Genomic DNA, 14222 nt, shown 5'->3' with positions numbered 1-14222 from the left:
TCCACCATACAAAGTGTAGCAGCCACCGGTTGTTTTGCTCTGATTGGTTGAAGAGTAATCACTAGTAGCCAATCGCAATTGAATTAGTAATTGCTATGATTTCGCCTCAAGCCAATATTCGTAAAAGTTGCGGTACGATTCACGCTTACAGCGACCAAACTCTGCATCTCAGTTCACTTCCGTAAGCTGTTATGTCCGAAATTAAGTGTTTACTAACCTTTACGTGTCAGCTCTAAGATCAACCGCTGTTGGTAACGCTGTCGATAACGCCGGTCGGTTACGACATGCGTCACGTGACGCTTCGCGGCAATTTCGTACCGTTCGAGACTGCTCATGCGCGATTCGCCGAGTCGTTCGGTGTGCGACGCGTGACTTTTTATACGTTGACAGCGAATTTTGCGCGCGGCCGAGTATCGAGAGTGCCGAATTTAGTGACGGGCGATCGTTTTAACGGACAAATCCACATGAGTGAAATTGGGGGGGCGCGAGATTTCTTCGGAATATGCTCATATAATCTTATCGCGATGTGTCACATTGTGTTGCAACATGGAGTCGTATGTGTGAAGTGGAACAAGTACATTCGCTTTTACCCGACGAAATAATACGTTCGAAGTGACTCGACGCCTACCTTCACGCGTTTCATTTTCGGTGAGTTATCAGCCTTCTTTGTCAATAATTATGAGAAAATTCAATTTTACAAAAACATACCATCACACTGTATATAATTGCGAGAGATATCTGTGATATCGTTGGTCTTCAATAGCATCTCTTTCGGGACATATTCCGGAGTAGACAGTCTTAGGTTTGTTAACGAACATTTCATCTGGTTTTCCAATAAAAAAATTTTATTATTACGTGCCAATAAATAAATTAGGTTTAGATATGTGTGATAACTTGAGAGTAGGGCTACATCGAGGCCGTATCAGAGCTGCCTTTCTTTGATCTTCAAAGCAGTTGAAGTCTTCACTGGGCTTTTTCGGCCCAAGTGCCGCTTTTTATATGCGGAGAATATCTAAGTGTATATCAATATATCATAAAAGGAAGATGTCTCGTATGATCATCGGAAAGGATAGAGCTAAAATGTACCCAGCCGAGATCTAATCTATTAATTCAAGTGTGCGTGTTTGTTTAGTGCCGAATGATTTATATTCGCATCTATCCTTTTGAAACGAGCAATTATCACAATGTATTATAATAATACGACTGCTTGATTCACGATGTGAAGAATTTAGAGCGTTTTTTCAAGCTCAAAAAGACTTTTCCCTCATGGGAGCTGCGCATTGAACGAAAGAAAAAAAATCGTCGTCGTATCGATGTATTTCTGTTACGATCTCTCTCGATACTTTTGGACATCATTTCAATCACCAACATTTCACGCACACACATTCGGATAAAATCGTTGACCCTGCACGTTACGCATTGTATTGTATATATATTGCGGGTATAAATATATATATATAAGAAAGTGGAAATAGAGAATTATAGTGTACGATATATGTGTATACGTGGAGAAAGCGATGGAATGAATATTGTGGAAGGTATACAAAGTCGGGGACGCCCGTGCTACTTGTATAAAATCATCGCCGGCCCTGTGACGACATCCTCGCAGCGCGGAATTCCCTCTGAGATTGAACACAAATAAATTATATCCGACGTGTAGCGCGCACGAGGTACGACGCAATCCCGTTCGTTAGGAAGTGAAGAGAGATCGAGACGGTGATATCTTTCGAGAGCTGGCCGCCTTCTTATCTCAACACGGAGAACCCTTTCCCCTTAGCGAAACGAAACGGCCTGCACTGCAGGTAACGCGCGTTGCACTCCGACGAGGCGTGCACCGGCGTGGCATCGTTCTCTTTGTCCGATCCGTGTCTGGGCGACTCGATGCCAAAGGGGCTGTAGAGCTTGGTCGGCGTACGGCCTAGTAACTGACGGGAGCGTGTCTGGGGTGTCTGCATTTTCGAGCCCGGCGAGTGCTGCTCCTCCAGTCTGTGACGTCTACGTGTGGAGCACTTGAATCTCTTAAAGCGTACAAAAAGAAACAAGGCTCAACATCGAGACGAACTTCGTGTGAACGTTAACATGAAATGTTCGATGTTTCCTTACCTGAGATATCGTGCCGAAGGTGGTGCGCATCGAGGATATCGTCCTGGACAGTTTCTCGGCACCGCTCCGGAAAGCCTTGCGCGAGTCCGCGGACACGTTGCTCAGACTGAGGTTGTTCCAGCCACGGTCGGTGTTGGTCGAAGCGTCCTTCTTCACCGGCTTCTCCTTGGACTTCTTCTTCTCGCCCGCTTGGTCGAACTGATCCTGCAGACGCTGGCGCAGGTTACGCGAATTCCGTGCCACCAACGGCCGCACTATCGCCCGTGCCACTATCGGCGAGTGTTGCGCGGCCAACACTTCCCGGTGGAACGTAAACGACACGCTACGCGAGTCCGGTCGCATGTCTCCGTTCTTGGGCCAACGTGCTAATCGCGCGATCCTGAAGCCTCCCGCGAGTAGTCGGTCGCGCCGATCGAACGAACGGTACGACGCGTCCACGGCCGTTATGTATGTCGATAACCGTTTTCTCTCTCTCTGTCAATTTTTCCGGCCGCGTACCCGGAACTACGGATAGAGGGGAAGCCTCCATGGGAATTTCTATGGGGTAATTTCTCGAGCGCACGGCGTAGCGTATTCCGATTGGCGGATCTCACGTACGCAATGGTAGCGCCCGCGGCGAGGGTGTTTTTTCAAGGCGAGCGTGTATTTAAATGAAAGAGAATTACTTACCTGCGTTTTCCGTGCAGCGTACGGAAGATTCGGTATGGTTCATAAAATATGGACATGAAACTACGTTGAGAGTTCTTCCTTTTTTTTTTTTTATTTTTACGAAGATTTCCTCAGTTATGAACACAGGCACGTCAAAACCGTACAGAAGCAGCTGAAGTGAAAGAGTATCTCGCGAGATAACGTTTGTCGGTATCTCTGGACGCGCTAGTTTCGAGTGTGACTAAATGACAGATAATGAAATGGACAGGAAATTGACGCATCGGAATTTCTCGATTAGAAATAACCATGTGTTGGCGGCCAATCAAAATGTAGGGAATTTCCGTGCCGCTTTCTTTCACCCTTCCCTCACCGGTAAATTTACAATTGCGTATATTTTTGTATAAAAAGTGGAATATGTGCATATCTTTATACGCAAGGTTGGGTGATAACCAGTAATCAGTTAAATTAGAAAGATAAATAACCAAATTAAGTAACTTTTAACTCAACTTATTTAATTTAATGGGTCAACTTTTGACTTAAATTAATTATTTCAAAATGCATTGACTTTACTTTATTGGTTTTTTTTATATAAATGAAAAATAACTCGTCAATATCATGATGGGCTTCTTGCAATATAAAACAAGAAAAATAAAAAATAAGGCCAGCAGAATTTTTTTTCGTTGCTCCAAATGCTAGCGTTTTTTTTTTATATAGAATCCTAAGCATAAAATAGTCGCTACTTTCGTTATTTCATATAAATTTAATCCGTAGTTAAAAAGGTTAATCTTACAAAAAAATATTTACGTACATGTATATTCGAACAGCACATTATCCAAAATTGGGATGTGAGACGTTTTTAAAACATCTTTAAAATATTTTAAAGACAACTATATATATATATATATATATATGACATTTTAGATACGTTTTAAAAATGTCGTAGGGATTAAAGATGTCTTATGTCTCAATTTTAGATATTATGTTGTAAGGGTAGATGATTGTGCATAATTAACTTTCAACTTTAACACGTTAATTCAATTTTAACTGAATTTTTAATTAAATTAGCCTTCGTCCAGGTAACTTTTAACTTAACCAAATAAATTTGCCAAGTGATCAATTTTTTAGCTTAACTCGGCTAAAATTAAAAAAACTTGGAAAAATAATAAAATATATGAAATGAAACATAATGAGCAAAATAGTAAAATTACACGAATAATAGAATTATAGGATAAAAATAAAAAAGTAACTTACCAACGCTGTTGGCTTATTAACGACAAGCGTCGTTAACGTAAGAAGTCGCGCAGGTGTGATATACGGCAAGGAAAAAGCTGAGTGACGATAACGACACGGTCGTTAAAAGTTGGAGAGAATCCCTGGCGAACGACGTCGCGGCATGGAAACGCGCAGCAGAATCAGCTCGGGACCGGCGCCACGTGACGCGCCGCCGCCGACCTGTCAGGCGGGGGAGGGCGGCGTTGCCGGTCAGTCGGCTGTGGTTCGTCTCACGGCCCGTACCGGCAACGTTGCTCTCGCGCACCGCTGACGGCAGGCCGCGGTCTCGCGCAGAGCGTGCGACACACTCGTGAGCGGTAAACGCACACCCGATGTTTGTGTTTTGGAGTTCCTCCTGGTGATAAAATATATCGAAATCGCGCGTCGATTCGCGCGAGTGAGCGCGCGCGCGCGCACGCACAACGACGGCGTCGTCGTGGCATGTAGTAGCGCCGGTCCACGTCGCCGTTACCGTCGGCCCTCGAGATGTGGACGACGACGAAGACCACCAAGTACGGCGTCGGTGAGTTTTATCGGCGAGAGATACTTCGCCGCCCCTCCCCTCTCCTCCGTCGCACTATCTCTCGGACCTGTCAAACCCGCGGCACGTGATCCACCGCGAGGTCACTTCGGTGCGCGGAAGACGACGATCCCGTGTCTGACATCCTCGACGACGAGAAGAGCGTCGTCGCGCGGAAATTCGACGGGAATGAGAAGAACGCGCGCGCGCTCGCGTTCTTCTTCACGTTGCGCGCGCGTGTGTGAGCGGCCCCTGCGTGCACTCCATTCATGCATTGATCGCGAGTAGTAAAGTCCGCGTTTGATAAGCCGGCGGCCCCCGGATTTCACGCTCGCTCCTCTCGCGTCTCGCGACAAACATTAAATCGATCTTTTCAAACGTTCACTTTACGCGGAATGTAACAAATACTTAATGTTGACAATGTTTCACCGAAACATTACAAATCATATTTCTGCATCGTAATTTTTTTAATTAAAAATATAATGTCATCAAGTAACAGTTTAAAAACATTTACAAAATATTATGTCTAAATATTTATAAAATCCACATAAAATCAATATTTCAAAAGATTGATTTAATGTTTCTTGTTAACTGGAGAGAGTCTCTTTTTGTCTCTGTCAATTCGAGGGAATCTTTCGGGAATCTCTGCGGGGCCATCGATGTTATCTCTCTCACGCATCACGCTGTTTGACGCGCGCCGGCAATTGGACCAGTTGTAATTGGGAGTAATTAGGAAAACCTAATTTTCCACGATGATACCGTACGTGTATATGGTCAGTCGCAAGAAGGAAGGTTGCGACACTTTTCCTTTCCGACGTAACCACGAAACTCGTGTCCGTTAAATAGGCAAATTATTGCAGCATAGTGAATTGACAAAAGATGTCTCGCGATGATTGCGCGAATATGATTTATCGCCGTGATTCATCGGTTTTATTCGAATAAAATGTCGTAGTAATGCTTGCCCCAAAATCGAACAAATTCAATTCTCGACATTTCTTTGGGATATTATTCCAATATTTAGAAACAAGACTACGATTTACAATATTTTTTTAAAAATGTAACGCAGCAATAACATTTTGTCAACACATGATTTCTGTGTGCCAACGGTCGTCGCGCCTTCGCACGAAAAGTTTCGCCAGGTTCGCATGTTTATGAGGAAACAACAATGTTGCAGCGTCTGACGGAATCCGATACGCGTAATCCGTTCGCGCGGAATGTCTACAGTCCCTGGCCGTATTATTAGACGCACTGTAATTTTTTACAATTTATCGATTTCCGAGGACCAGTTTTATAATACGGCTCATCTGTCGATCGAATTATGTTAAGGAACCATTATTCTACATAAAAGTATTTTTTTTTTATGTCATTTTACTTGGCTGTTATAATGACCTTGAACAAATATGAACCCGTGCTAGTTGCATCGTTGATAATAATGAGAACGGACGTGAGTTTTGAGTGTGTGTCTATTGAAGAATTTAATTTAATTTTTGTTTATTTGTGACTTGAAACTTCAAATTCCTCGCTTGCTAACGGAAAAACAAATTCTTATGTGGGAAATATTAATATTGTTTACAAAAATTGTGGGTAAAACAAGTGGTTTGTCGCATCGGAAGGTTGCACAGGTGAAAAGTGCTAATTGACGTCGAAAATTATTCTAATCGAGTAAACATAAGATTAGTAACTTTTCTTCTCCTCCTAACTTGTATTCTATTAAAAAGATTAAAGTGCGTCTAATGACATGGTCAGAGATTGTACATATAACGACGATTAGCTTGCCTCATCAAGTGGATCCCGTGGACGCTGCGCGACATCTCCAACGCGGCGAAAAGAGTGCGCGATGGAGACTCCGCGCGTGGAGACTTCGGCTTTGCGATCGAAATCAATTTACGTCGCTGTGCGCGGCCTCCCCCTGCGCGTCCGGTATTTTTTCACGATTAATTAACGCGAGCGTTAATCCTCGCGCTCGTTTAAGGTCGTTAGCGTGCCGCCGTCGCCGCCGTCTTCGTCTCAATTTTCTCCAAGCAGTGCAAGCGACTCTAATCCGATAAATAGCACCTTTTAGTCGAGGAGAAAGGGACCATCGATCCCCGTGCAATCCTTCTCGGTTTATCGCATTCTTCCTCGCGATAAGATCGTTTATCTTGAAGACATACTTGTTTACGTAATCCCGTGGGACGTGGTTCTCACGATGCGAACAATTAACCGTTAATGAGCACCGTGAAATTCCACGAGATGAGACACACCCGCACACTGAAAAGAGAATTTGGTAATAAGTTAACTAAAATTTGGTGAACATTTGACCAGATGTTTGATTATCGCAAATATCCAAATAATTTAGTTCCGTATACAATAAATATACAATATACGGAACTACAATATTGTATATATATATATATATATAGACCGGCACAGACCGGTAAGGGTGCATGTCAGCGACACGATTAAAGCACAATCTTCCAATCTACCAATGTACAGTACTATTCACGCGGTCATGCCCCTATGCATTATTTCTTTTTAGCGGCCGGTTGTAGATGTGGAACCGTCACTGTGCCGTGACTTTCTTGCGTTCTACTCCCCCCCCCCCCCCNNNNCCCCCCCCCCCCCCTCTCTCCTCTTTCTCTCTCATGTGTGTGTGTAACAAGTCTGCAGATGTGTTATTGCTGCCATTATCGGGCCCCTCGTGTACCAACTCTGAGCCGTAAAGGCGGCTCCATTTTAACTCGAAAATATCGAAAGAAACTTTGTAATTCGCTACATACATTTTTTACGACGACCTGTCAATACCGCCCTCGCGAAGTATCAGTTCAATTTCTTCGATCGGAGGCGGAGCTTTGCGGTTTCGCTTGAAATTGCATGATAAAACGACATCTGTCGATCCGAGCGTATTGTATTCCCTATTAATTTCATATTCAATCTCATATTACCGGATTGGTGGTGAACGCTTTCGATTAAGCGCAGAAACGTGATATTTTGCAAACGTTGCCGAGTACGTGTAAACGTTTTTAGCACACTCGAAAGTTACGGATGCAGAGATAAATTTCCACGGGAAATGCACAAGCATTTTCGCATTAGTATTCAGCGTCTCTTATTCGCGCTGTGTGAGAATTATTGCGTCTATAAATATCCCGTAGCGCAGGATGCTGTAACTCGCGATTGCGAGTTTCGAAATCGCGCGCGCGCGAATGTTAATATTACTGTTAATGTATTGCTTGTATCGCAATGAGCGACATTATCGGCGCGCTTCCTGCCGACTCGTCTTCGCTTCGTTTGTAACCACATTTTATGCGCGCAAAAAGCTCCCGCAATTCAGCCGGCCAGCCGGTCGGCTTGTGGACGTGCCATTGGCGGACGCCTTTGACATTTTATGATCGCGCATAAAGCGTGCGTTTCCGTCGCGAAAAATGCGCTTGCCTTTCGGCGTTTACCTCGTGCAGCGAAAATAGCGAGCGGCGTTTCGCAATCGCGGTTATTTTGTTGCATTCTCTCGATCCGGAAAGCCGAAACTGTCAGCGAGCGACTCTCGCAGAGTCGTAACGTCGAATATAAGAACCTACGGTGTGAGAAATGTTCCATGCAGTGTAGTGTGAAAAAGGCGGAAGTTCCGTTTCTACACACACACACATATGTGTACACGCACGGGTCCAGGGGTCATTATGATTTCAGATGTCATTGTTTATGTCTTCATTTCGTGACCCCTTCGAACTGCCGCGCCCGCCCCACCTACCGGCGTTATTGATGTCCGACGCCGGCTCCGCATGTGTGGCTTTTACACCACGTGTGTATGAGCGGGAGCGCACACACGTCGTGTTGTGCGAACCTACCTTCCGCACTGAGAAAAAGATTTCTTCAGATTCGATCAATTTGATCGCAAATTTCATCACTGGCATGTTTAACGATGGTTCAGACTTCACAACGAATATGTATCTTTATCTTGAATACAAAATTTGTTCCAAACGAAAGATAATTTTCTTATAAATTGTTTCATTTTACAGATTTATTATAGACTAGATAATATTTTATTTGGTTAAAAGATATTATTTCAAATTAATAGCGCTCTTTCTGTTAAATAATAGAGCTTTCTTGAATGAGACAATAAAATTTTTATTCAAACAAATCACTTATCGCTGATATGTTACTTTGATTGTTTCCAAAGATAGCTCAGGCAAAAACTTCAGCACGACAAAAAATTAAATGAGAAAGTGTGAAATCTAATAAAACAAGCAAACACGCTTGAGAAGAGAAATTAACACTTCAGCTCCAGCTACTATGTACATAATAGATGAACATAGGTTTATCACACCTACGTTAGTTTTCGTATTTTGCCTCCTGCTCCATTATTTATACAATCTCAATCCTGATGCGAATTATTTGCGCGTACGAAACTTTCTTTTCTCTTTTTCAAAAATATATTTTGCACGGGAAAATGGAGAATACTTTTTATACGATCTTTCGGTGACTTAATAACGTTCGAAGCCGGCAGCACTTTGCTCTTAGTCCAAATATACAAAGCAACGGCGTGCACAATAACGCTGCGACGAGTTGAACGTAGAACCACGCAGGAAGGGCGGAAAATTTGGGAAGAACGGTAGGAATGGTAGGTCGGCAGGCCTGCGATCCCCCCACGGGTCGTTTCGTACGGCCGAGAAAGGGAGTTATCGATTTAATTCCCCGGGAAAAGCCATGGGGGAAAGCCGTGCGACGCGAACTTCGCCGGTTCGTCCTTTGTTCGTGCGTCGCGTCGGGAATACTTTTGGAGCGCGGCCGTGGAATATTCATATGATTTTCTATTTTTTATTATTTTCACGACGAAGCGCTCGATGCGAAGGACGAGGGAATAAACATGCCTCTTTTAGCGGTGCCTTGCGTAATGCGAAGAACTTACAATTTCCCGTTTCTCTTGCGATGTTTACAGTGCTGTCGCACTGATTTTACGGCCGGTCCTTTACTCGGTAAATTTTTTTGACCGAAATCTCATTCGAGCGACTAAATCTTGGTTCTTAAAACTATATATATATGTATTTATTTCATCTCGCTGGAAAAAATTCTGAGAGTATCCTTATTTCGTCCTTGTAATTTTGTCGTGTCATCTTGTAACCACCATCTTGTATAATAAAAATCCGCCTGCGAATATCGTTTCGTTCAAGTGAATCGAACTCGATGTCCTCCTAAACGCACAATTCAAACTTAATTTTCAATATACACGCGATAGAGCGTGGTGTTAAATATTAGCGTAGGAAACACGGAGAGAAAGCAGCATCGCCGGCTGCTGACGGGCTCCTGCTGTGCCGGGAAATTTTCTATTAAGGCCAGACGAGACTATACGGAATACTCTGTCTCTGCCATCCGATGACGCAAAACATTCCGCGTATAAGTGACATTCTATTGATCGCGCTGTCTCTCTCTCGCGCTCGCGACAAACACATGGCAGCGCATTGTCGGTCCTTCTTCGGCGGAGTACTGTAAAATATCCCATTGTTATTGTTCGGCGCGCGGAAAAAGCGGCCGACGACTGTCGCCGCGCCATTGATTCGCGCTGCCGATTTCGCTACTGGCGCTATTTCACCCGAAATTTTGGTCCTGTGTGAACTATTAAAACTTTTAATTCTCTTCAACGCAGGAGCTGAGATAGCAAAATACCTTCAATTCTAACGATACAATTTACTTCTACCTTGATCATGATTGTGTCTTACATTTTTGTCTTCTAGCGTTTCTAGCGTTAAAATAGGTTACTTCGAATGCTCATATGATTTTAATAATCGAAATACAACACGATAAAATCTAAGATAGCAAAAAACAGGTTCAACTCTAATGACTAATAATTTACTCATGTTTTGACTATTAGATCTCAAATTTTTATCCCCGTTATGTTTAGTATTGAAGTAGACCGTTTTGAATATTCATATGAAGCTAATAATTAAAATATTGAGAACATTTGTAGCTTCAAAATAAGTATGAAAATTGAATCTATAAAATTAAGGGCGTCAGAGTAGCATCAACATTTCAACATGGCCATTGACTGCATTGTAAAATTTGTCAATTGTGCGTTTCGCACGCTCATGTCGCTCGTCCAGTTTCACGGGCTCCAGTGGTCTTAGGACAGCTCGAAGTTAACACACGAGCTGGATTTTCATCAGCCACATGCAAATGGCATTACGTCCGCGCGGTGGACATATCGCCCGCTCGAACTCGTTATCTGCGTTTACGTTCACCGTTTCGTCAAAATTGATGACGCGTGCATACGGGGATCGTATATGCGATCGTGTTTTCCGTGAATGAATGAACGCGCAGTATCGAGTATTATTACATACGCTCGTTGTCGCGATGGAAAATGGACAATTCACGCGAAGCGATGCGCCGCTGTCGAAAATTGTGCCATTCTGTCCTACGCATCGCGTTCGTAGACAGCACAGTGGGCGAACAAATGAGTAATGCGAGTTACACAGCGCGTATTATACAGGATGTCCCAAAAATGGCGAGCGGCGACGTATCCTGTCCTTGGACGTAATTTGCAGCTTTGCACCTCCGACGGTTGAATTGCTAAGAATTGCGGTGCGTCAATTACGTCCGGTGTTAGATGGCGATAATTAGAAAGCGACCCACGGCGATACGTTAAAAAGTCGTTAAGAATCAATTACACGCGAAAAGTTTGGTTGAATTTACTCGACCGATGAGCCATGAAATCAAACCGCGTTTTGATTGAAGAAAAAGCAGAATTTCTGGTTATAAATACTAATGGGACTCGATCCATAAATAGGATCGTTATCTTACTGATTATACATTTTTTCTGATTATAAGAATTTGATTCGTAAGAGCTAGAAATTCTGATTCCTTCAATTGAAATTCGTTTGTTTATTGTCGAGTAAATTTCGTCAAACTTTTCTTCTTTTTGTGCGACGTTTCACATATTACATGTAGATGTTTTTTTTTAATAAATTTTCACTGGAGAAGGAACATCCATTCCAAATTCTCTGTTTATGCTCTTCTGACACACCCTGTGTACCTACGCGCACGTAAGCCCAGAAAACACACCCACGAGAAATGTAGAAAGAGCTGGAGAAAGAGAGAGAGAGAGAGAGAAACGCGCTCATTGAGATGCGTCTCGCGTGCGTTTCTCCAGCGGAGGACCGGAAGCTGGCTCGTCATACGTGCATCGTCACGCGTATCCGGTGCCCCGGAGTTGGCTTATCGTGGCTGACAATTCTAGGAAAGAAGCCCGTAGTGACCTCCACAGGATACACCAGCTCGGTCCATGCGTAATTGATGCTAATCTGTCGATGACTTGTAAATGACACACACACTTGTAAACACATTCATTACATTACATAGTAACTTGAGTTGAAATTCGGATGCTATTGTAACCAAATAATATTTTATTTGATTAAAAGATATTATTTCAAACAATAGTGTTTTTTTCTTCTAAATACTAGAGTTTTCTAGAATGAGACGATACGATTTTTACTCAAACAAATGATATTTCGTATATGTTGTTTCTACGAGATAAATTTTAGTCGAATAAATAGAAATAGAAAATCTGAAGAAACCTTTTTCTCTCTGCAGATAACAGTGTCATTATATGCCTCTCATTTCTTTTTCTTTGCAGCTGTGTACAATTGGCGAGGGGACACGCGCTATGGATTACCCCTGGAAATCGGAGAAACCGTGCAGATCCTGGAGGAGTGCGCCGGTACGAAATCTGATATACGATCACACGCACGATGCTCCGACATGAGACGAGGTCTAATGCCAAGGGAAATGATGAAGTCATCAGGAAGCACGGCAATATCGCAATTACGCATCCTTGTATCGCATGAAATGATACGGACATAAATTATAAAGAGAACTATTTTTTTTTCTCTTTTCTTCCTAAGGCTACCGGTCTGTCTCTCTCTTTCTTTCTCGTTACGGTCGTCTTGTTTCATGACGTCAGAAGCGAGAAAACGCATGCTCGGAAATCTCTCGCGGAAATACATCGAAGAAAAAGCGTATGCCTATAAAAATAACGTCCGTTTAGTTCCCCTCTTAATGCAGATATTTACAAAATTAAATTTGGAAAAAAAATTACCGAATAATTGAGAAGAATACTTCATTATGTTTGAAACATTTCGAAATATAATTGTGCTTGAAGGTATTGAATTAATGCATATATAAGCTGGTAAAATGCTCCTAAATTATAATTTAGAAATATTGCAACATTTCATTATTGCGAAATTCTTCGTCAATTCGTGACACCATTATTGTGTTTCCACAATTTGCTTATTGTGGAAATTGTGATCGATTGAGCACATCTAATAGATATTCCGAAAGCTTCCTCTTTGCTTTTTAATTCTTTTCTCACGACTTTATCACTTGTTGTTGATTTTACGGCTACTTAGCGATTGTTAACGTAAAACTCTTCAGGATATCTTACGAATGTGAACGATCGGTCAGAAGTATAATTTAATCTCGAAATATATTCCTTTACTTCATATATATTCCATAAGAATTCCGGGCATATGTTTTCTCGTTTCTAACATCATTAATCAAGATGGCTGCGACACGGAGGGAAGCGGAAGCCTTGAGAAAGGACTCGAGAAACGGAAATTCTGCGAATAATTAATCCTCTCATTGTTCGGACGCATCTCGAGCGAGTATTATTTGACTTCATTGTTAGCGCTCGAGTTGACGTATAATTGTTACAATTGCGCGAGCTGCATCATCTCTTCCCTTGGCACTTAAAATATCGAACTCTCGAACTCCCGAGCGCGCTCGCTCGGACAATGCAACATTGGCGGGGAACCCCCCGCGACCATTTCAGGCTGGTACAGAGGCTTCTCGACGAAGAATCGCGCGGTAAAGGGGATCTTCCCCAGTTCCTACGTGCACCTGAAGCCCTGCAAGATCGACAATGAGGGTCTCTTCGAGTCGGTCATACCGCTGGAGGACCCGGTGGTTCGGGAAGTCACTCTCGTGCTGCGGGAGTGGGGCAGCATTTGGAAGAGGCTGTACGTGGTGAGTGTATATTTCACATCCCCGGCGCTTCATTTCTCTTCCGGTTTCTCTCCCCGACCGAGGAAGTCTGCCTCGAGAACGATATGTTTGGGCGAGATATTAAAAGTGCGATCGATGACGAGAAAATTGCGAAACTTCCATTTTCGCTATCCCTCCCCGTTACTTCGCTCGTTCCGGGAATATAGATTTCTGAGTAGTTTGATCTTCCCCGGGCCGCGCAACAAACAAAACGTCTTCTCTCCGTTCTCTTTGATTTCTTTAATGATTCAAAATGTGCCTCCCACGCGGCTTTGCCGTCTCTGTCGCAGGAACGCGAGGAATACAAATTCAACGCGCTGCGCAAAGTGATGCGAGAGCTGCTGGAATGGCGGCGGCTGCTTTTGGCCGGCACCCTCACCACCGATAAGACACGAGAGCTGAAGCTGCGAGTAATCAATAAGGTGGACTGGGGCAACCGGTGAGTTGCAATACGAATAAAAAAAAAGAGAGAGAGACGAGAAACGACTCTACGCTAAATGAACGGCACGCTGAGAGGCGAGAGATTATCTCGCTCTTCCGCGCCATTGTGCCCTTTTTATTACGGAGATTCATCGGTGCCACGTGAGCTTCCGCAGTCGCGCGCATTGATTCGTTCTGTTCGTACCGTGAACGGTTGTTCATTTCCATCCCCGAGCCCGGAAAGAGAGAAGAG

General features: G+C 43.4%; 2 protein-coding genes across 8 annotated transcripts in view; one reads left to right on the top strand and one right to left on the bottom strand.

The window, feature by feature from the left end:
• Positions 1–833: 833 nt before the first annotated feature.
• Positions 834–4146, bottom strand: LOC106744059. Its single transcript, XM_014618467.1, has 3 exons — positions 4003–4146; positions 2104–2772; positions 834–2018 (listed from the first exon to the last, which is right to left on the bottom strand). Exons 2-3 carry the CDS (start codon positions 2443–2445, stop codon positions 1746–1748), a joined length of 615 nt encoding a protein of 204 aa, XP_014473953.1. The 5' UTR covers positions 2446–2772; positions 4003–4146; the 3' UTR covers positions 834–1745.
• A 106-nt stretch (positions 4147–4252) lies between these two features.
• The window catches only part of LOC106744057 (dedicator of cytokinesis protein 3), a 53411-nt gene continuing 43441 nt past the window's right edge, over positions 4253–14222 (top strand). For 4 of the 7 annotated variants that reach the window (XM_014618463.1, XM_014618462.1, XM_014618460.1 and 1 more), the window contains exons 1-4: positions 8245–8318; positions 12144–12227; positions 13338–13531; positions 13840–13988. In XM_014618463.1, the coding sequence (XP_014473949.1) occupies positions 8279–8318; positions 12144–12227; positions 13338–13531; positions 13840–13988 (467 nt within the window). In that variant the 5' untranslated portion in view covers positions 8245–8278. Of the gene's footprint in view, positions 4547–8244; positions 8319–12143; positions 12228–13337; positions 13532–13839; positions 13989–14222 lie in introns of those variants that run through there. The other 3 variants (XM_014618464.1, XM_014618461.1, XM_014618458.1) reach the window with 1 other exon arrangement.

This window comes from Dinoponera quadriceps, unplaced genomic scaffold (assembly GCF_001313825.1).
Source record: "Dinoponera quadriceps isolate SergipeBrazil2010 unplaced genomic scaffold, ASM131382v1 scaffold1325, whole genome shotgun sequence".
Classification (NCBI taxonomy): Eukaryota; Metazoa; Arthropoda; class Insecta; order Hymenoptera; family Formicidae; genus Dinoponera; species Dinoponera quadriceps.
The sequence above is the reverse complement of the archived record's forward strand: the minus strand, read 5'-3'. Positions and strand labels throughout refer to the sequence as shown.